At 52.5% G+C, this 21513-nt stretch overlaps 1 protein-coding gene across 6 annotated transcripts in view; it reads right to left on the reverse strand.

Moving 5' to 3' along the window:
* Positions 1-21513, reverse strand: part of ASTN2 (astrotactin 2) — a 377208-nt gene that overhangs the window by 70771 nt on the left and 284924 nt on the right. Inside the window, exon 20 of one of the 6 annotated variants that reach the window (XM_074609115.1) lies at positions 19654-19683. The exons of the other annotated variants lie outside the window; for them this stretch is intronic. Within the exon in view, the coding sequence (XP_074465216.1) occupies positions 19676-19683 (8 nt within the window). The 3' untranslated portion in view covers positions 19654-19675. Of the gene's footprint in view, positions 1-19653; positions 19684-21513 lie in introns of those variants that run through there. 6 annotated transcript variants of the gene reach the window in all.

The following is a 21513-nucleotide window of genomic DNA, read 5'->3' on the forward strand; positions in this document are numbered from 1 at the left end:
ACTGCTGACGCATCCCACAGCGCTACACAAACCAGCAAGTGGGGCAAAATGCTGCTCTGCCTCTCCCCAGCACCCGTTCCCCAAACCTGCAGCACCAAACCCCATCTTGCTGAAGGGGGGACATGGGTGAAGTGCCACGGCAGGGGGTCCCCAGCAGCTCCCACCCATTTTGGAGGATGCTTGGATGTCAAGGTTCTCACAGTTCTTGCACACGGGTGCTGTATAGGAGTAGCATATGGTCACCAGCAGCTACACATGATGGAAAGGCAGCAGCTCCTCACTTCAAAAGTAAACCCAAGACTGTTTAGAGCCCTTGGTTGCCATTTTGGGGAACAACAGAGGTGTGAAAGACACCCTAAGGGGCCAGGCTCCATCAAGAAGACACTGTACCCAATTCTCCGGCAAATAAGAAATTTAACTTTCAAGATGGTGAAGGGTCACACCTAAAGGAAACGGGCTTTTTCGAATTATAAAGATGAAGCTTGTCAGCATGCAGCACATGGGCCAGTGCTGATGGAGCCTGGCCTGCAATACTGGGGATGGGCAGTGACCCAAAGGGAACATCTGCTCATCGCATGGTATTTCGGGCCCGGTTTTCCCAGCCTGGGATGGGCAGGTCTCGGCGAGCGGATCTGGCAGGGCTGCTCATGAGAACTGGGCCACTGCCCTCCCGCAGGAAGCGGAGGAGAAATCGCTCCGAGGTGGGAAAGAGACACCGCAAGTGACGGATCCGGCTGACGGAGGAGGGAGGACCAAAGGGTTGTGCGGCTTCTCCAGCCTCCCCGCTCCATCGCCTGCCCACACAGGACCCCACCGCTCCTCACCCCCAGGGCAGGCTCGCTCTCCTGTGGGATGTTGCACTGCGTGCCCATGACCGCCTCTTCTCTTCCTGGGCGCCCTTCTGCTCCGAGCATCCCCTTTCCCTTCACCCTGCACCGTCTCCCATGCCATCCATGCAATGAGAAGATAACTTCCTACCCGACGTGGTGGAACTCTGCTTTAAACCCTGCCCTGTGCATCCTGAAGCCACAGCACACCCATCCCATCCGCTCTCCCATCCCATTCAAGGACTTTCTCCTTAGCCTTCATCACACTGTAGGGATGCACAGGGCTTCTCCCTGCTGCCAATGCCAGAACCGCGCCAGCACTAGATACCAGTTGCCCCAGCTCAGCTGCGCTGGCGAGCGAGAGGACGAGAGGTTTGGCCAGATCTCCACCCAGCCACGTCCCTCCAGGGTGGAGAGGGAGGAAGCAAAGAGGCCGCTCGCTCCCGGCTGCTTGGCTTGCCTGCGCAGGGGCGTGTGTGCAAACAGGGCTCTTCCCTCTTGCTTTTCCTTTCCATTTTGCACTTCACCGTCCAGGGCAGCGAACGCAGAGCCCGTCAGCCCCAAAAGCCGGGATTGCTTTCCCATGGCTCCCCCGTCACTCGCACCGTCACGTCCGTCCTATGGTGCTGCCACCCACGCTCAGGCTGGAGCCTCGGCCCTTTCCCTGGGCTGGACGAGCTTTTGGATGGACTGCAGGGACCTTTCTGGGACAGACAGATGATAATTCCTCTGCAACAGGGCCAAGACCTCGACAGGTCGTGTCCTGGACATTTTCTCAGCTGCCACTGAGTGCAGGGGGAGGTGGAGCTCAACGGCAGCGGACAGGGAAAGCCATGCTGTTATTTTTGGGATTACAATGCAATCTCCTCCAACTGCCTTCCCCTACCCCTGCCGCAGTCCCTCCTGGCCCTGCCATGGCTCAGGACTCCCTCAAACCCTGCGGGATTGTCAAAGGGCATCAAAAGGTGCTGAACCTTGTCAAAGGGGAGGGGACAGAAAAAACGCGGGGGTGGGGTCCCGGTTCCTATTGCTCGCCCGATCTCCCATCTGCACCTTTGCAGACATTCACCTCAGCTCGGTTCTCCCCTTTCACCTCCCCACCGCGGCTGAGCTCCCGATCCAGCAAGACCAGTCCAACTCAGACGTCACCTTGATTTTACCCTGACGAGGCTCGGGGCGGGGGGGGGGATGCCCACCCCTCAGCGCTGAAAGTGGCTTTGTGCTGCACGGGATAATCCTGGGGGGGTGGTGATAAAGATCTCTTCATCCCCATGGAAATCGAGCCATGTTCCTCACATACCTCCACTAATTCAATTTTACACAGTGTGAATAGACCTGCCAAACCTTTATTATTCCTTCTTCTCGAGAAGTTCACGGCAGAGGGGTACGGCGGGCAGAGGGGAGGGTGGGGGGCACGAGGGAGGGGTGGGCTCCCTCCTGCCTCTCCTGAGCCTGATCTCTCTGATAAATGGTCATACTGGGTGCTCTTCAGGCACGTTTTGTTACTTTCCTTTCGAAACATGGGCCTGAGGATGGAGGGGAAGAGAAGTCTGAAGCAAATTTTTTTTTTTTTTTTTTTTTTTTTTTTTAATGTGGTTGGACTCAATGATCTCAAAGGTCCCTTCCAACCACTAAGATTCTCTGATTCTGTGATTCAAATATGTAATTGCTTCGAAACATCCAGGGCAGGAGGCAGGGGATTTTGGATTTAGGTGAATGTAGGAGAAGAAGAAAAGCACCCAGAGAGCATCCTCTGTCGTTCTAGTAACATAGCTTAGCCTGGCCTGGACCACAGCTTGTCCTACTCTTGGTCTCCAGTCCTGAGATGCCCCAGCTGGGACTCCCAGACTCCCCCACTCCCTGCCCCACGCACAAGTCTAAGCCCTCTCCCACACCAGGACCCCTCCAGCACACCTCGGTCCTGCCAGCGCCCATCCAGCGTCACACATCAGCATTGTCACACTTGGTCACCCCAAAACCCCCTCCAATCCACGCCAGGGCAGTGGGGACACTCGGGGCTTTGGCACGCACCGCCGCTGTGAGCGCCAGTTCTGTGGCTGGGACCTGGAGCGGTGGGCAATGCTCGGGGGCAATAAAAACGCTGCAAAAAGTCCTTACGACGTTCTATAGCTACTTTCGGTTTGCAACAGCATCTGCCGCTAAATCCGTCTGTAAAATCCTGATTGACCATGCAACGTCTTACACAACACCGGGACTGGTTGCAATTGCAATGCGTGGGGGCCAGAAAACCAGAGAGGTGCCTCTAAGCGGCAGTCGTCGTTTAAAGCCCATACATGAGAGGACGCATTCAGAGGAGGCGCGCAGGGAAACCGCCAGCTCAGAGTCACTCCCCTCCGCAAGGAGTTTTCCCGCATGGGCAAATACTTGCACAAGCAAATGGGTTTTCACAGGAGACTTGGTCTGCTGGAGCCCTAGGTCTGGTCCGGCGCCCAGGGCTGACACTGGAAAGCCGATGGGAGGTGCCCTGTTGAGCCATCAGAATCGGAAACCTAAGCCTCTAATTGCAGCTTTCCTGCTCACGAGCCCCTCAGACATGGTCTCCTGCACATGGTGCAAGATGCACAAGGCCAAGGTCATCGCCTAGAACAAAGGTCAGGTACTCCGTTTCCAAAGGGAATCCAATCTTGAACTCTTCCTCTCAGAAATTTATCCCAAATGGAACACGGATTAATGAGTTCTATTGGCAACGGAATGCAACTGTTCAACCGGCGTTGGAAAAAAAGGGAACCAAGACACACAAATTGCAAGACACTCTGACAAAGCTACTAACAAGGGTGTGCAAATCTCCTTGAGTTCCCGGTCAGAGACGACAGGCAGGAGGGGGATGAAATTCGGAAACTCAAACATAAATACACTTGTTAAATACAAACACCCAGAAAATATGGAATTCAGTACTGTTTGCAAGATTTTAAAAAAACAACCCCAAAACTATACAGAAAAACTGGTAAGGTCTAACGTGTAAAAAGGCCAAACTTGAGGGCGTTTTTAATTTAATTATTTTACACGTTATTGAAGCTTTGATGTATTTTATCCCTCCAAATGGGCAGATCTACGCTAAGTAGTTGTAATACTTGCAGCCAAACCGGCTACTTGAAATGCAAATTAACAATGCATTCCAGCCTGATTTAACTTTCACATTCAATAACTCGGGCTTTTTCCCTCCTCTCTGCCCCTTTTTTTTCTAATTTCGTTGCGAGATTACCCACTAGTTTTCCTTTAAACCTTAAATTACTCTTATGCATTCTCTACATTAGTTCCACACTGAAGCTATTTGTTTGGGATTAGTTATACTTACCTAACTCGAGGGGTGCTGGGAGGATTACTGGGAGTTTGCAAAGGGCTCTGACGGTGGAAAGCACTATCTAAATGCTAAGTATTACGAAGTCAGATGAGCTTTTTACTGATCCCGATAGGTAATACCCCCCTCCCCCCCCACCACCAAACTGGATGCAGAAATTGAAAGAGCAGAATCCTTTTTTTGGAGAGACAAATAGCGGCAGAAGGCCAAGCCAAGGTCCACAAATAAAAGAAATCCTAAAACATCACTTAAGGTCAAAAAAGGGCTGGCTTTGTTCCTGGTATGAATAAGCGCCGAGCGAGCGGCAGGACCCAGAGCAGGGGCAGGGAGGCTGCAGGAGGCAGAACCACACCTTGGGGGTCTCCTCCCCAGCCTTTCTTCCCCATTGTCCATCACGCAAACCGAACACCCAAACAGCTCTTCTGGCAACAACATGGAGCCCGGCTCTTAAACAGAGAGGTTGACCGAGCTCCTCTTCTTTACAAAGACGAGTTTTACTGACGCAAAGTGACCTTTTGCGGGGCAATGGTATTCAATCATTTCATCTTACAGTAGCACCTCCAGGTGCCAAGAGAGAGCAGGGTCTTGTTGGGAGAGATTTTATACACATACACACGGAGCAGGCAACTCCTGCTTCACGGATTTGGACTTGAGGATCCTTGCGGGTCCCTTCCAACTCAAGATAGTCTATGATTCTATGAAATACTGTCACCATCATAGTCCCACGCTGGCTGTGTACAGACACAGATGGCAAAAAAAAAAAACAAACCCAAATGAACAAACCCATGTCTTCAACAAACTCATCATGACCGTATTTATCAAGGTGGGAGGGTTAAGGGGAGCGCAGCCCCTTCCCCAGTGCAGACACTAAACCCTGCATCTACAGGTGAATCCCTCCCAGACACGGCCAGGAGAATCGAGATGGAGATGGAGGTATGAGGAAGAAGGGCATGGGGATGAGGAGAAAACCAGCTGTCTATATGCACAGCAGCTTTTTGGGAAAGCTTTGAGCAAAGATGATGAGGGGACAGGGACAGTGCAAGGATCCTTCTTTAAAAGCCTGTTATATAGGCAATGAAATTTAAAGTGCTGGGAAGAAACTCAAGAGATATTCAAGAGGCCAACAGCAAAGCCAAGAAGTGATGGACCAGCACTTTAGGGTTGAATACTGGCCCCAGGCGCTCCCATTCCCAGGTCCTCAGCTCCTGGCATGGGCACAGAGGGAACAGCTACCCAAACTCTGCCGGTGAGGGTCTCCATGGGGAGGCACACACCAGGATAGCTTTGCATCACAGGGCTGAAAAGGAGGATAAAGACAGAACATTGGGTTTCTTCCTTCATCTTCCTACAGTGATTTTTCCCATTGTGCCACCCCGTGGCTGGACTCTGCCACCCAGACGGGAAACCCTCATCCACAACCGGTGGAAAGAGAGGAGACAGCATCCTTCAGCCCCCGCGCTTCACCCGCCAGGGACCAACTCCCTCTATATTGTACTTTTCCCCCAGCCAAAACTATTCCACGAATTTGACCTTAACTTTTGTAATAGTTTGGGGGTGACGAACACGGCGTTCTTGACGTTGCTAGTGTTTGTGAAAAAAACAAATGCAAAAAGAAATAAATAAGCAAGCACCCGGCCACAGACTGCGCTTGGTTTCACTGTGGTTGACATTTACAGCCTACGGCGGCTGTGGTGAGGATGATGAACCGGGGTGGGCAGCGGTGCCGCCGGGCAGGGCACCGTGGGCAGGCCAGCGAGGGGCTGGGTGGGCACCCACCCTGCGGGCACCCCTCCCAGCACGCAGCATCCCTGCAGACACTAACAGGCTCTTTTCCTGGAAGGGGCACCTTGGCACCACCGTCCAGGTGGCAGAGTCCAGCCCCGGGGTGGAGGCTGCGTTCGTGAGGACGCACTCTTGGTGCTTGTGCTCTCTTTTTCCTGCTGAATTCCACTTTGGAGAAATACTTAGTGAGATGTTGTTTCTTGGGGGGGGGGTGTCAATATCTCTTGTTAGGCCAACTGATACACCTGGAGAAGGAAACGGGTCATCACAGAGGTGGGATGTGCTTACCTAGAAATTATTCTGGAAAGGCATGGGGTTAATTTGTGGGGATAATGGCTCAGTTCAGCCTTTAATTCCCTCTGGCAGAGGTAAAGTCCTGCCTGCCCAGTCTGCCTGACCTCCTACCCGACCCCAGGCGGGTCCCTCCATCCTTCTCCATCTGCTCAGACCACGGGGCAAGGAGCTGCCCCAACACACACCACGCCTGGTGCAATGGGGCTGTCACCCCAGCGGGGACCATCAGCCCCTGTCAGACCCACGACACTGGGTGGAGGACTCTGGGGAAGCGCTCTCTTAATTATTCATGAATCAAGACAGGCTTCCTAATTGGGAAAAGAAAAACTCTCGCTGGAGATCAGCTGCTGATTGCTCCTAAGAGCAGAGGGAAGGGGTATGCTCCTCACTTCCTCCGCAAGCTTTAAGAGCACACAGAACAGCATTTGCGAGATAATTTGGTGGTCACAGAGGACTGGGTTTTATTCCTGAATTGAAAACTGGCTATTAAACCTCATTTAAAGAGCAAAATAAAAATAAAACAGCAATTTCTTTTTTTATTCTCTCCCCATCATCATCATTAACCTTCTATCTGCATAATATCCCTCTGCCAAGGATCTTCAACTGAGTAATAAAATTTTAGTACTTGAACCTTATCAGTGCTATGGAAGGGAGTATTCTTCTCGTTTCAGAGAGAGGGAAACCAAGGCACAAGGAACTGAAATGACCTGCTCAAAGTCACACTGGAAATTATTAGCTGAGCCAGGAATAGATTCCCCGAGCCCTGAACCCGGGGAGGCAGCGCACCCACAGGTACGCTGCTCTTACAGGCCAATTAGCTTTTATGGAAACGTTTAAGGAAACATTTCCTTTCACAGACTCTGCCTGCTAATTTACTCCCAAGCTTTGTCATCTGTGAGCCAGAATGTCTTAGTTTTAGGCTGTCATGGAGCAACTCAGCCCCTTCCCTTCCTTGAGACAAACGTGCTTTCAGCAAATAAAGACAACACAGAACCTTGCTTCATGCTGGTTAAAAAAGGGCTGGAAACGGTTTTTCTGTGGGTCCCTGCCTACTAATTAAGTCTGATTGCAGAGACTTTGTCAAAGCAGAGGCCTTTGCTCGGAGACACAACCATGGGGACTGCCAGGCCTCGGGGTGCCGAAGCAGGCTTTGCTTTCCAGCACGCTGCTCCGTTTCGGTCTGCTCGGCATGGTGGGGCAGAGCTCATTTTTCACCCAAATCCTCAATGTCCTCAGTCCTGCCTTCGTGGGAGCCTGGAGGGAAAGGCAGGCAGGGCCAGAAGAGAGAAGGGCAGAAAGGATGGGAGCGGGCAAGCAGGGCGCAGGAGGAAAGTAGACCCTTGTTTGCTTTCCATCCCTCTCCGCTGAGAAACGGTTAATAGGTTGCAAGGTTTCCACCCTTCCAGGACGGAGCCTTTTCCTCCCCTTTCGAGTGCCCCCTGCCTTCCTCCTCCAGCGACTGGGAAGCTGTGACTGCTCTACACCGCTGACACCTCGGCTGCTCTGGAAACCCATGAACTGTTTGAGAAAGGTCAGCTGGCAGCCGCTGCATCCCTTCTCCTGCCTTCCCAGCCCGCACAGCCTCGGGCAGTGCAGGAGCCCCCTCTGTAGGCAGAGACCCACATTTACCAGCACCCCCTGCTCCCTGACATGTTTTTTTTTTCCAATATCCCCCCTCTTCGTCCACCCCAATCCAAGGGCCGGAGGGAGAGCGGGACTGCAGAGCTCTGTGCCAGCCGAGGACCGGGTCTCTGCTCCGCTGCTCATTAATAGCTGGCCCCGTTACACGCGACGTGAACCGAGGCTGGCCATCCAGCAGGACAGCAGATTTGCCATCAAAACAGCCAACGTCTTGCCAGCTTGCTGCTGGCAAAATAAAACAAGCACGCCTCTGTACAGCTCTGGGCTTCGGTACATCTCCTAGGTCCGGAGCTGCCCTCTCTCCAACCTCTCCAAAGCAGTCACCTACTTTTCTCTGGCCTCCCAAGAAAACCTGAGCTCCCCAGGGCTGCACGAGCACCTTCCCAGCCCGTGTTACAGGAGCTCCTACACAGTACAACAGAAGGAAACCATCCCCCCCGCCATGCTCCTTCTCCATCCTCTCTCCTGCACCTCCTCATCCCAGCGCTGCACATCATCCAGGTGATGCTCTCCAGCATTGCCCCCCCCCCCCAAACTACAGCCTTAAACCCAGCTCTGGTTCCAAATGACCCCATTTGGTCCATTTTATATGCTGCAAATCCTCCCCCCACCCAGGCACTTCCAGGGGCCAGCAGTGAATTAAGGGCAGCTGAACACCAGACTGGAAGTAGCCGAGGCAAAATTCCCGCCTGGATGCAAACAAGCTCCGTCCCTCCCAAAAGAGGAGACTTTCTGGGGGTGGGAGGTTAGCAGCTGAGTCAAGGGCTTCTGGCAGTTGTTATCAGCCACTACTCCTACGGAACAGTTTGACCACAGCTTTTAAGAGAATGTGTGAATTTGCCCGTGTTTACTGCACTCTGTCCTCACCAGTTACAGTGCCTCCTTGGAGATGCTCAGCCTGTGTTCACGCCATCCTTTTCCACACAGCCGGCTCTTCCACACCCCTCCCGCTCGGCCACACGCCCTGCGGATTTGCCAGCAGCCTCGTAAGGATTTGCTAACCCAGAGCATGAACCCCCCAGTTTGGATGGTCTCTAGCTGGGAGAAACATATACTCTTACCCGCTCCCAGGCCCCTTTGCAGGAAGCCCCAAGACGTGCTATCGCTCACGCAGACATGTGCCCCATGAAAAATAGGGGGGGGCAAAGTTAGGAAGGAAGATGATGAAGATCTTAAGTCAATTTGGAGGCACCCTGAAATAACTTGATTTCTCTGGTGTCCCGGGAGCACTCCTATCCGAGCCGTAACATTACTCATTTTCATTTGGAGAAGTTTCAGCATGTAACAAAAATATCTCAGGCTCAGTAATGAGGCAAGAAATCGTGCTTACGTAGCTGAGCAAGTAACATCACTCAACTTCCCTGTCCTTGCGGTGGAAGAAAAATGATTGGAGAATAAATTAATCCTAATAAATGTAGGGTTCTGATCAGGCATACATAACCAGCAGTGCGTCTGCAGGATGAGCAATTGATGAAGTCATTGCTTCAAAGGTGCCTTGATGCAATTAGTCACTTGTAAAACACGCAGCAGAGAGGAAAATCCCGCTCCTTTTGTTAAGGAGCATGAAAATGCTCCGTGCATCAGAGTGATTTATGGGTTACAGTGCAGCAAAATTAGAGCGCGCGGCAATTAGGGTTGTTCTCTCCAAGATGAAAAGCCGGGGGGAGATGAGAGAAAGGATGGACAGGATGCAGAAGGGCCAGATGAAGGCAATACGCCAACACCACATTTCTGTGCTCTTGGTTTTTAACAGGGATTATTTCCCCTTTGCACAAATCATTGCGGGGGGAAAAGCAGGCTTCACATGTAAAACTGGTGCCACTGAAGATGAATCAAGTCATTAATCACCAGCATGAGTATCTGTAATTAGAGCTGCCGGGAGTCACAGGAGCAAGAGTCAAAGGCTCTAACAGGATTATGGACAGAGCCAGATTGTTTTATGACTAATATTAGCAGATAAAGGGAATCTGGAGGAGCTCGAGGGGGTCAGCTGATGAGCGTGGAGGGCAGGGAGGAAGGCAATTCCCATTCCCAGCCCTGCTGCCCAGCTTCGGTGTCCACCGCACTGCCTGCCCACCGCCAGACACACAGAGAGGAGGGTAGAGGCTGGCCCCAGCACCCTCCTTGCGGGACACCCCGGGGGGACAGGACCGTCCCACAGCCCCCAGGGTGCGGGCTCAGCGCAGGGCCGGGAGCCGCAGGGAGCTGGCTGACCCGGCCTTGCCGAAGCGGTGTCGGACCCGGTGCAGCTCGGCGTGTTCCCGACGAAGGCGCCAGCTGTTTGCGGCTGGAGGAAGCAGGCAGATGCCGAGCAGCCCATCCTCGCAGTGCACATCTGGGGCAAGCGGGGAGCGCCTGTGCGGCTACTCGCCTCCCACCTTGCCCAGATGAACCGGGCAGCTTTCCCACGTCCCCCCCTCCATCACTGGCTGCCTCTCCAGCTCACACGCTCCCACCTCCAGCCCCGTTCCCAACAAGCCCCGGCATGCCTCTCCGCTGCCGCCCGCTTTCGGGACTGGAGGGAGCAGGGAGGCTGGGAGCTGGGGCCAGGCAGAGCAGGCACCAAAAGTCCCTCACAGCCCCCCCGGGAGGGGAACGTGCAGCCTCTCGCTAGGTCCAGGGGCCCCAGCGCCCAATTTTCAGCAGCTATTGCTGCTTCTCTGAGCTCATTCTTGAGGACTGGAAAAGGTCTGGGAGCTTTCAAAGAGAGCTTGTTAGCTAAATTAAGAAGACAACGGTCCGTGCCTTTGCCCGCAGAGAGCAGGGTGCTGAGACAGGGCTGAGCTGCCAGACACCATCCTGGGGACATCTGGGAGCAGCAGCTCCATCAGCTGCAGGGCTGTGGGAAGACCCCCAGCGAAATCAGGATGCCAAGAGGGAATAGTCCCCACAGCCACCACACGCTGTTCCAGCAGGGTCCAGTTTGTCCCCGTGCACCCAGGTGGGATGGCCATTCCCCATCTGCTTGAGCTGTGCTCCAGGATGGAGCAGACCTGGTGGCTTCTTTTAGCTATTGCTCCTGCTGGCCCTGGCCCCTGGCGGGACAGGCACATTCGCCTGGGTTTGACACTCTCTCCTGCTACCAAGACAACACCAAAGTTGTCTGGAGGAACTGGAAATTGAGATCTGAGAATAATCTGAAGCCAAGTGTGAACTTTTGAGGCCTGGGAGAAGACATCACGGTAAACATTAACTGTACGTGAATTTGGACCGCTTGCTTTTAACTGGCTCTTCTGGATTTAGAGTCCATGCGCAATTCAGTTTTTGGCCGTTACTGCTGAGTGCCTCAATTTCCCGGGCTGAACAATGAAGCTGGTGAGATTTATCGATTTCCACAGATGACAGCACAGGATAAAGGAAAGTATTATCTGTGGTTGTGTGCAAGCTCTCCTCTCTCGGTCCAGCCATGCAGCTAACACCTGCGCTCCTGCCTTCGGTGTCCTTACAAGTGTGCACACATGTGAGTGTGCCACAGAGGGCCAGATGGAGAGCGGGGTCCCGCAGCCAACGTTCCTGACTCCACCATCACTCCAGGCATGTGACCGGGGAAAAGAGTGAGCCTTATCAGTGCCAGCAAATTGACCTATCTGCAAAGGACCATGGGTCTCTCTAGGGTTGAAATTCAGATCTTCTCAGTGGGGGTAATGCTCATATTGGTGAGGCCAGTCCCAAGAACAGCCCAGCAGAATGACTGCAGGAGCTGGGCTGCTATGCAGGAAGAGCCATTGCCAGGCTCCGAACGCCGGTAAGGTATTTCCTACCCTAGTGTCACCCTATTTCATCAGGGTGAGTCATCAGACCACCACAAAAAAACCTCAGGAAAAAACCTTGCTTCTGTAGTCATGATCAGAAACTTCCTTTATTAAATTAATGACCATCCCCTATCTGTCATCTCACTGCTAATAAAAAGAAACGAGGGCTGGAAGAAGTGCTGCAGACTGGTGCCTGGAGCCAGGCTTGTATCAGCAGAACTCGTGTCCAGTAGCGCTGCAGAGCTGCTGCCGGACACCGCACGCAGGAATGGGAGGAGGTATTATCCCCAAACCAAACAGCTCTCCAGCATAAACACGGTGGTTCCCCTTCTCCAATACCCCTTAGGATGCTGCTTCAGCGCAGCATCCCTAATCAGTACAGCCCTGAAACACTCATTTGGCCACAGGGACAAGCTCATCTCACTGGCTCTAACTGGACCAACATGACATCCTTCCTCAAATACATCCCTCACATGGGACAGATGAAAGGATGCACTTAAATGCTCGCTGCTAAAATGATCCCCTCTGGGATGTATCAACCCCTTCCCCACCATTGGCATGACGTGTGCTAGCAAGGAGAAAGACCTCACTAGGTCCAAACGACACCAATTCAGAAAATGAAGCTTTCTCTATCCCAGGGTTCCTGGAGACATGACGCCCATTTGAAAGAGATGTTCTTTCCTCTGCAAACAAGCCCCAGCGGCAGGTCAGCACCACCCACCCCTCCCTCCGGCAAAGGAGAGGTCATGGTCCCATTCTCTGGAAGAGCAGGATTACAGGGATGGAAAGAGTTCAGAGACAGTCGCTCCCAGCAAAGACCAAGTTAACCTGATGCTGAGATAAGACCGCTCCTTGACCCCACCACACAGGCCCCATCGGTGGGAACCCAGCAGGGGAACGCTGCAGAATATCCACTCTATCCCCCATAACCCAAACTAGCCACAGCAGTATTTCCTATTATGTCTCCATAACCTAATCTGACCCCCTCTAGGGTCTCCAGATTAATATCTGAGAAAGCTCACAAGTCCAATCACCCAATTACAGGGAGGAAAGGTTTAGCCTATCTAAACAGCATGAAATGTAACATAGCCCCAGCTGCCCCCTCCCTCCCAAGAGCCAGATCTCAATCCCTAGCAAGCTGAACAAACTGGGAAGGGGTCACGGGGGAGATGGGGAGGGTCTCTCCCTGCTCTTGTATCATATGAAACCTGCAGGAGGAGCAGCTATTTTAATTGGCAAATCCCCTGGCTCAAGGTTTAATACCTCTCCATTTTTTGCTTAACTTCCCTCAGACCAAAGCAACATGGGGAACAGATGACATGCCCCACCTTGAGCCGTTTGCCCAACAAGGGGAGTCCCCATTGTCTCGGTGATGGTCCTCAGGACACACAGCGTGCACAGCCCAGCTTGGGAGATGCAGGGATGAAGGGCTGGTACCACCATGAGCCATCTAACACAGATGCGCCTGGGGAACGGTGTGGGTTAGAGCAGCCCTGACGCCGGCAGGGCAGAGCTGGCAAGGGGCAGGATCACAGCCCAGAACGACTGCAACGTCCCCACAGTACCTCCTGCACTGGGGTTGAGAGGTTTCAAACAGGACAGAATAGGCTGTCCCAAGGCAGCCTTTGTGCCTCCTTGGATCCCTTTCCTACCCTTATTTCCTTCCAGAGAAGCGTGGAGGGACACCATCTAACTTTTTGGATTGTATTTCAGCCACCTGACAAAGCTGAACGCATGGGAAACCTCAACAGCAGCCAGAGGAGTGGAAAGCAGATTCCCCATCCCGTTCAGGATCTTATCTCACGCTTTGGCTAGCATGAGAGGAACATGCGAAATCTCCAGAAAGATCCTAACCTGGCAGGGAATCCCAGTCTGGGCGTCATTCAGAGCCCATCCAAAGGGAAGACCCATGTGTCTTGCTCAGCGAGCACGCCCAAGTTTCCTCCCAGAGCAGGGTTGTGTTGCATCCGTGAATGCCCCACAGACTAAATTTTCCAAGTAGCTCAGGGCGACATGGCCAAGTGCCAGCTTTGCAAGCACAGACTGAGCTTCCCTCCAAATTCCAGCCGCAACTTATTGATTAGAAAAGCCTGTCTAGTCAATAAAGGCTCCTATGAAAAAGTTCCACTGAACTGCGCTCACATGCCATGATCCGTCTGACCGCGTTAGCAGCCTTCGCTTTTGATGCTTTCTGACAAGATGGATTTGTGGCCTTGACTTTTCCAGATCAGGAGAAACTTAATCCTAGAGGATAAAATTACAGACCAGTAAAAAAAACCCTCCATGACTGGCCTCATTAACTGCCATTTAAGAAGTTTAGCTAGAAGGGAGCATCTCCAGCTGTCCTTTGCCCTGAGGCAGAGGTAGCTCTGAACAGACAGCACAAAGCCCTTGGCAAACACTGTGCTCTCCAAGTGCATGACATACTCGTGGCACCATCCAGGCTGCTCCGTCCTCTGCAGTCAGCAGGGAACGGGCAGACAGTCCCAGCTCCCCACCGATTAAGTGATTTGGGAGAAAGCAAAGATAATGCCCACTTCTGTCCAAAAGGTGTCTGGGCAGGCAAACGCCAAAAAAACCCTGGAACGACCATATGGAAATGTGAATTAATGAAATATTTCAGTAACTGACTCAATCCTAGTTGAGAGCTGAGAACCCTCCACCTCCCTTCTGCTTTCCAGGATACAAAAATGACACTGGTAGGCGGAAATAACTACAGCTGTCCCAGTGGGAGAGAAATCAGTGAGCGTAATGGCCAAAATTAAGCACTTGCTTGGTGCTATTGCACAACACATCCCAGGAAGCAGCTTCCAAAAACTTGACCTTCTCTTCAAAGGCTTCTTTTTGAATCATCTTTCCTTTCGCTAACAAGTGAAATGGATTCAGCGCTCAAGAAGGCTACTCTGGGTGTCGAAAACATCTCTACCCATGCGCTAGTTACAGGAGAGGCAGCAGCAGCAACAGCTTCCACAGAGCAGCCCTGCCCTGCCCAGGCTCGCCGCACACAGGCAGTCACAGATGAAGCTCTGCTGCATTTCCACCCCCAGCACATAAGCGAGTTAGTCCTCCCCGAGCAGTGGTTGTGATCAGCCGAACACCTGCCCACCAAGAACCCAGCTGAGATCCACCAGGAAGACCACCAAGGAACGAGTAGGTAGAAGACAACCAAGCAGTGAGTATAAGACTGGCAATAGTGGGTCACCAGCTCCTGACTACCATCCTCTACTTTGGTGATGTTTAAGGACCTCTTTTGAACACAAGTCACGCACACAGATGCCCCCTGAAAGAGCTGCTGCTCGCTCCCATGCTGAGCACTGACCTTCCTGACCGCCAGCATCACTGCGCTGAGAGCAGCAGTCTGGTATCATAGACAGGAAAAGCAGAAGAGCTGCTCTCCTGAAACCAGCAGAGTCTCTTTTCCAAGTCTCAGTTTGCGACCCACCAGCTGCAGAGCCTACATCCCCGGGACAGCTTATTAGAAAAATGGCACCTATGCTAATATCGGTCCCTAGCACTCCTTATAGAGAGAGCTTTGCCACCACAGGGCTTTACAGAGGTAGTCAATGCTATCACCCATGCTCAAGATCATTAGCATCTTTAAAAACAACTGGTTTAAACACTCATGCTTTAATATCCTCCACACTTCATTAGCATGAATTAAAACTCTGGTCGTTCACGTATTTACCCAGCTCCTGGCTGGACCTGAAGCTCCTACAGCTTTCTAAGGGCAGTGTCAAGTCCTACTACTCTCTCTGGTGCCCAGCCTGTTTGGAAGGCAGGAATCTAAGGATGATTTTAAGGCACGTAATAGGAGTGCAACCTGGTTGTACAAAGATTGCACTGACAGGCACAGTATTTGTTCTGGCCTGATGGCTTTTTCTCTTCTTCTTCCAGCCTATCACTGGTTTTCACATGACAGTAGCAGCACAGCTTGCACACAAGAAGGTGTACTGGAAGTGACGGTTGCCATAGCTATATCTATACAGCCCCGGCCATCCAGACACGTCAGAATGATGCTCTACAGAACAGAGTTAAGTTATAAATAAGATACTCTCAAGCCTCAATTCGGAGCACTACTTGCAAGTGTACAAAACACTAAGCCTTCTGGTTTGACCTCTTTCACTTTCTTTTATAGACAGGATGCGTATTCAAAGACTCCTCTGCAGAACAGCATTGCTCCAGAGACGCCTGTCACTCTGGCGCAGTGACGTGCACAGGTTTTATATAACCATACCCTCAACTTCTGTACATCATCCTGCCCAGCCTTCTCCCCAGTCACCCTCCCCAGCTCACCCACCAGCTCTTCTCCACACCACAGTCCTGTATACAGAGGGCCCTAGTCTACTAGAGCACTCTGACCAAGCTGCCAAAGCCTGATTCTCCTGCTGTGAGGTCTACGTGATCCCCAACAAGCTCCTTCAGCAGGCTGTGTTTCTGTGCTCCGTTCTTTGAGGATTACAAGCTGTTCTGGATGAGGGCTACCTCTTCTTCCGAACGTGATCACCGCCAAGCCAAAGAGCCCCAGGAGCAGCTGGAATCCCTCAATGACGTGAGAAATAATAAAGTTTGGGAGACTCTGCTCAGATCTCACCTGTCCTTCTGCGACACAGCACCTCGTGACCAACAGCAGCACTGCTGTATGAAAGCAAATGAGCGGCACTCTTTCTTTTGTATAGCTTTTCCAACTAACACCCCACAATATCCCCACGTATGTTAACCCAGCTGTCAACACACACTCAGCTGTAGAAGTGGTACCACAGAGAGGAGAGGGGAAACCACGGCGTAAGAGCCTACGCAGAACAGGACAGAAGACGATGGGCCGGGAGAGAGGTAGAGTCTCGTAATCCACCTTTCGCAATCTGCTAGCAGCACAGAGCAAGCAGGGCATTGTGACAATGTCACATTCGCACTCACCGTCACCTTCAACCACAGTGACAGCAAGCGCCGCTTTCACAGAATCACAGAATCGTCCAGGTTCCAAGGGGCCTTTAACAGCATCGAGTCCAATCACTAACCCAGCACTGCCCAAACCACCACTGCCCCATGTCCCTCAGCACCACGTCTGCCCAGCTTTTAAATACCTCCAGGGATAGCGATTCTACCGCTTCCCTGGGCAGCCTGTTCCAGTGCTTGACAACCCTTTCAGTGAATAATTTTTTCCTAATATCCATCCTAAACCTCCCCTGGCATAACTTGAGGCCGTTTCTTCTTGTCTTATGGCTTGTCACTTGGGAGAAGAGACAGACCCCCACCTCGCTACACCCTCCTTTCAGGGAGTTGTAGGGACTGATAAAGTCTCCCCTCAGCCTCCTTTTCTTTGTTTCTCTGCATCTTCCCAGTTCTACCCACTTGAGACTGGAGCCCAAGCAGGAGGAGCTGGCTTCACGCTCAAGGAGCACAGCTATGACACGTGCTTTGCAGGGGTACGGGGCTGACCCACCGTGGTGGTGGGGGATAACTGGGAGGTGCCACGTATTCCAGTGGTCAGCACATGGCTCCTGACAAAGCAGCGAACGTGAAGCTGGGGGGGACCTGGGACTTGCACCCCGCTCCGCTCTTGGAGGCGAGTACTGTTCCATGATGAAGGTCTCATGCTGAGGTTAACTCACTGCCCAGCTCTTGTGACCTCAGGGAAGGCATTTTATCTCTCTTGGTTTTTTTCCCTCCATCTGCACAGCAAGGGAGAGCCCCCCGCATGATCTGCGGGAGGAAGGGTCTGGCTTACAAACGGCAAAGTGCTCTGAGATCCTCTCGTGGCTCACACACTGAAACCACCAACTCCACAGGCCTCCTCACCCTCCCGTGCGCAGGTGCATGGCGGCCACCCACCGAGTCCCCCACAGAGAGCCGGGGCCCAGAGGCATGGCAGGAGCTCGGCACCATCCTGTGGCCCCCGGGGCTGATGTTTGTCAGCCTTGGCCAGGCCCTTTTGGATAGATCCGTGGTCGGAGACCTGGCAGCAAACAGACAAGGGCAGGATGGAAAGAAAACTGCACCAGGGAGAGGAACATTGAGAAAGACACCGAGGAGCTCCCAGAGCTACAAAGCAACACAGCAGCGACATGGCCACCACCCCAGGAGCGCCACAGGCCCCCCACAAGCCCACAGATCCCAACACGTCACACAGAGAAAGCCCAGCTCCTCATCCTCCCCTAGCTGTCCCCAGGCCTCCTGTGTGTGTGCTACAAGCACATTCAAAGTGCTTTTTTTATTTTTAAACCTTGCATTTTACAGGCTCACAGCAGCTGCCCCAACCTGCGCCGGCCCCCAGGTGGGTCCGACCTCCCAGGTGGGCCCTGGAGACGGTCCAGAAGGTGTTAAACCAGGCACAGGTCTGCCTGTCCCCACCCGAGGACTCCATCCTTCATGTTCCAGATGAAGCCTCCCACCGCAGCTCGTTGGTTCCCAACCCTAAATCCAGGGCAAGGATCCTTCTGTCCTTCTACCCATCGTGAGCTGAAGGAGGCAGCACTCCCCATGCAGGACCATCTGAGTGGCTGGGCTCAGCTCAACCAGGGGACCTTCTAAGCCAGGGCCACCACAACAGGCAATGGCAATACTCCAGGTCCCCAGTCCAACATGGGCAGGGACACGGCCTGGCTACGGCAACCAGAACTGAGACATAAAAAGCACTTTGCACTGCGGTCATATTATCCCCTCGTCCCTCCCCCTCATCCCCTTTGGAGCTTCTTAACTTCAGAAACCTTCCTCCAGAGGAGTGTTGGAGTGACAGAAAACATTTTCCAAGCCTAATATCAGTTCCAGATGTTCACAGCCATTTCAGTTTGTACCTCACCCTGTAAAACACATTTCTCCCTCTCCCTCTCTCAAGTGCAGCGCCTGCTTCGTCCATGACATAATGCGCTGGCGGGCTCAGCCGCGCACACACGCGCGCTTGCGCCCTCTTCGAGAGCCCCATGTTCAAACAAAGAGCATCACTCAACTACAAAGCCGTCGCACACATGGAGTTATGAGTAATTTCACAAGTTTTAATAAACAGTTGGGGATGTAATTGCTCTCCGTCTTCTCCGCTGGCTCCCAAGTGGAGAGCCGCTCGCTCCCCACGCACTGGTGTTGAAAGTGTGGTTTGTTTCGCACACAAGTTCACCTCCTATTAGCCTCAGATGGTCCAAGGGCTGTGTTTTTCTAAGCACCAGTAATAAGACTCTTTAAAAAGCACATACAGCCGGGGGCAGCCGACCCACGCGAGCTCCCACCTCCTTCTGTGGCATCGCCGCCCCGCATGGAGCCCGGCAGGGTGCAGAGGGGACGCACGTTACACCAGCCTCAAAACTCCCTCCTGAGACTGCTCCAAGAAGAAGAGGAGCAAGTATTTTCTTCCTCAAGGGAAAGGCTACATCTTCCACTTGCAAAGCAAGGGGGAGGCCAAGGAGTTTTGGTAGCGTGGGAAAATGGAGGCTTTTGGGGGACAGGAGGGAGGCAGAAGGCAGGTTAGGCAGGGGCCAGGTACCATCTAACTTGCCATGGGGCTGAAGAGCAGGTTGGCACAGCTCTAGCCCCAGCCAGTGCCAGGAATCCCAACAAGAAACGGCTATAACTACAATAAAACAAACAAACAAAGCCGTACAAACACAAATAACCCACACGTTTAAACTCAAGGGATCCAAGGGATGAATGGCAGAAGCACCAAGAGTGCTCAAACCTTGCAGGATCCTCCCAGCCCAGCGCTGCCATGCTCTCCAGATACCCAGGGTGCACCTCCCAGCAGTGGCAGCAACCTGCTCCTACCTGCCCGCGGCCACGAGGCTGGTGGGGAAGGAAGATCTGCCAATATCCATCAAAAGCCATCCAAATTTCATATCCTCCACCCCCCTTCCCAAGGCTTTCTTCTTCTGGGGTTGACTTATTTTTGTGTGGATGCTGCTCAGAAGTGACGGAGGTGTACAACATGACGGGTGGATGATGGTGATGAGGGGATACCCACGGTAGGATTTTTGACCGGGTGACGCACGGTACCAAGCAAAGCCTTTAAGAGCTGCAGCAGTCAGCATCTCTGCAAACCTACGCCAAGGTATTTGCAAGAATCAAGTCATCTGGCATTAGGGGCCTGTAGGGTAAGAAAGGAATGAAGGCAGGAATGTTGTTTCGTTATAAACAACATCGAAAAAAAGGAGAGATTTAGGATTGGCTTTTCTCTTTAATTGTTAATGGGGTCATTCTGTCCCAAATGGTCCCCCAGAGCAGGGAGAGGGGAGGGCAGCTCCCCACAATGAATTCGATCGCCTGTCAAACACATGGCAGTCATAAAAGGAAAATAATAATAATAATCTGTATTTCCTACTCTGGCTGCCAGGCAAAGATCCAGCCACTTCAAAGGAGAAACCCCACGTTTCCCCAGTCTGGCCTCACCTGACCAACGTGTGAGCAATCTGGAATCCCCATCCAAAACAAAGCCCCTCCTTTGGTGGCTTGTTTTCTTTCTCCGTTACTGGAGGGTGCCCCTCCAAGATAAAGAACAAGCCTTCTTCCATGCCGGGAAATGGGAAACATGACCCAGGGGCCATGGCCACATCGGGCAGCTCTGGAAGTGGATGCTGGCAAGGCGTAGGAGAAAGGTCCTGCGGGACAGGACTGGTGTATGAGCCAGGAACCAGAGCTCCTTCTTGCGGGGGTCTCCACAAACAGCCGGGGCACCCCAGAATGTGAAGCCCTGGCTCTCTGCAGCAGGAAAAGTCAAGCTCTTGCAGCACGAAAATTTTGGATATGGCGGCAAAAAGAGGCTGCAGAAGCAGAATAGATGGACCTGAGATGAACAGAGGGTGACAACTTCCCTGTGGCTGTCAGCTGGAGCAGCTTCCCCTGTGGCAGCTCGTGGCAGCAGAGAGCTTTGGCCCAGAAATCACTTACAAAATCAGCGAGGAGAAGAAAAAAAGCCACCACCACACACAGAGAAAGGTTCTGACCAAGACCTAAGGACTGCCTGTGTGCAAATCCTGATCTTGCTCTGAATGATCTTCCTGAAATTACCTTCCCGACAGAGAAACGCAGACAAACGTCTTGTCAGGATGTCCAGGAAGCCCCTGCAAGACTGCAGGAGCACAGCAAGGTTCCCCCCTCCATTGCCAGCCACGTCCCCATGTTCAGTCTGGTCCCTCGTCCTTTCAGGCAGCCCGGACACCTTGCCTCACATAAGCTCACCAGGCTCCACCTTAAAACAAATGAGGTTCTTAACGACCCAAAGCCGTAGCTGTTGAAAAGTCTTGCTCCAGTGATGGGTGGAAACCCTTTTCCTATGTTCCCTTACCCGGAGGTTTAAAATTCAGTACTGCCAGAGTCTGGGGGAAGGAGCCCTTCGCTCAAAGGTAAATCTCTGTTTTGGTCAACAACGCTGGCCATCCCTGACGTGTCACATGAGCTTTTTTAACAAACAACATCCAAAATCCTCGAGCAAAGAGCAGTAGGAGGTTTTGCCTGGCTTTCCCTGCAGCAGTAGCATCACTCAAGGTCTCAAATCTAATACCGAAATACACCACTGATTCACCCAAATCAAACCCCATCCTTCACACCCCTCCACCTTGCCCAGCAGCTCCTGGAGCGTGGCTTGAATTGCTGACAAAGCCTTTGCAATGCAGGGAGCGCTCAGTCCAAGCCTGAGCTGGGAACAAAACTCCAACCCAGGGAAGTTTCAGGTTCCCCCGGAGATGTTGCATGCTGGTTAAGTAATCCCTCTAAACATTGCAGGCTTTAAGTTACTTCAATAGGTGTGTGAGGCAACTTAAAGAGTTCTTTCAAAGGCTGGCACACAATGCAATACTCACTGGAACGGACCAGTAAAGCCCTTGTGTTGCTGAGGGCTGACCTTCCTCCCACACCCACCATCCTGTAGCATTTCAGACTGAGCAGATCAAACAGTCGCTTCAGTCAGAAACTCCAACTC

This window comes from Larus michahellis, chromosome 15, assembly GCF_964199755.1.
Source record: "Larus michahellis chromosome 15, bLarMic1.1, whole genome shotgun sequence".
Lineage (NCBI taxonomy): Eukaryota > Metazoa > Chordata > Aves > Charadriiformes > Laridae > Larus > Larus michahellis.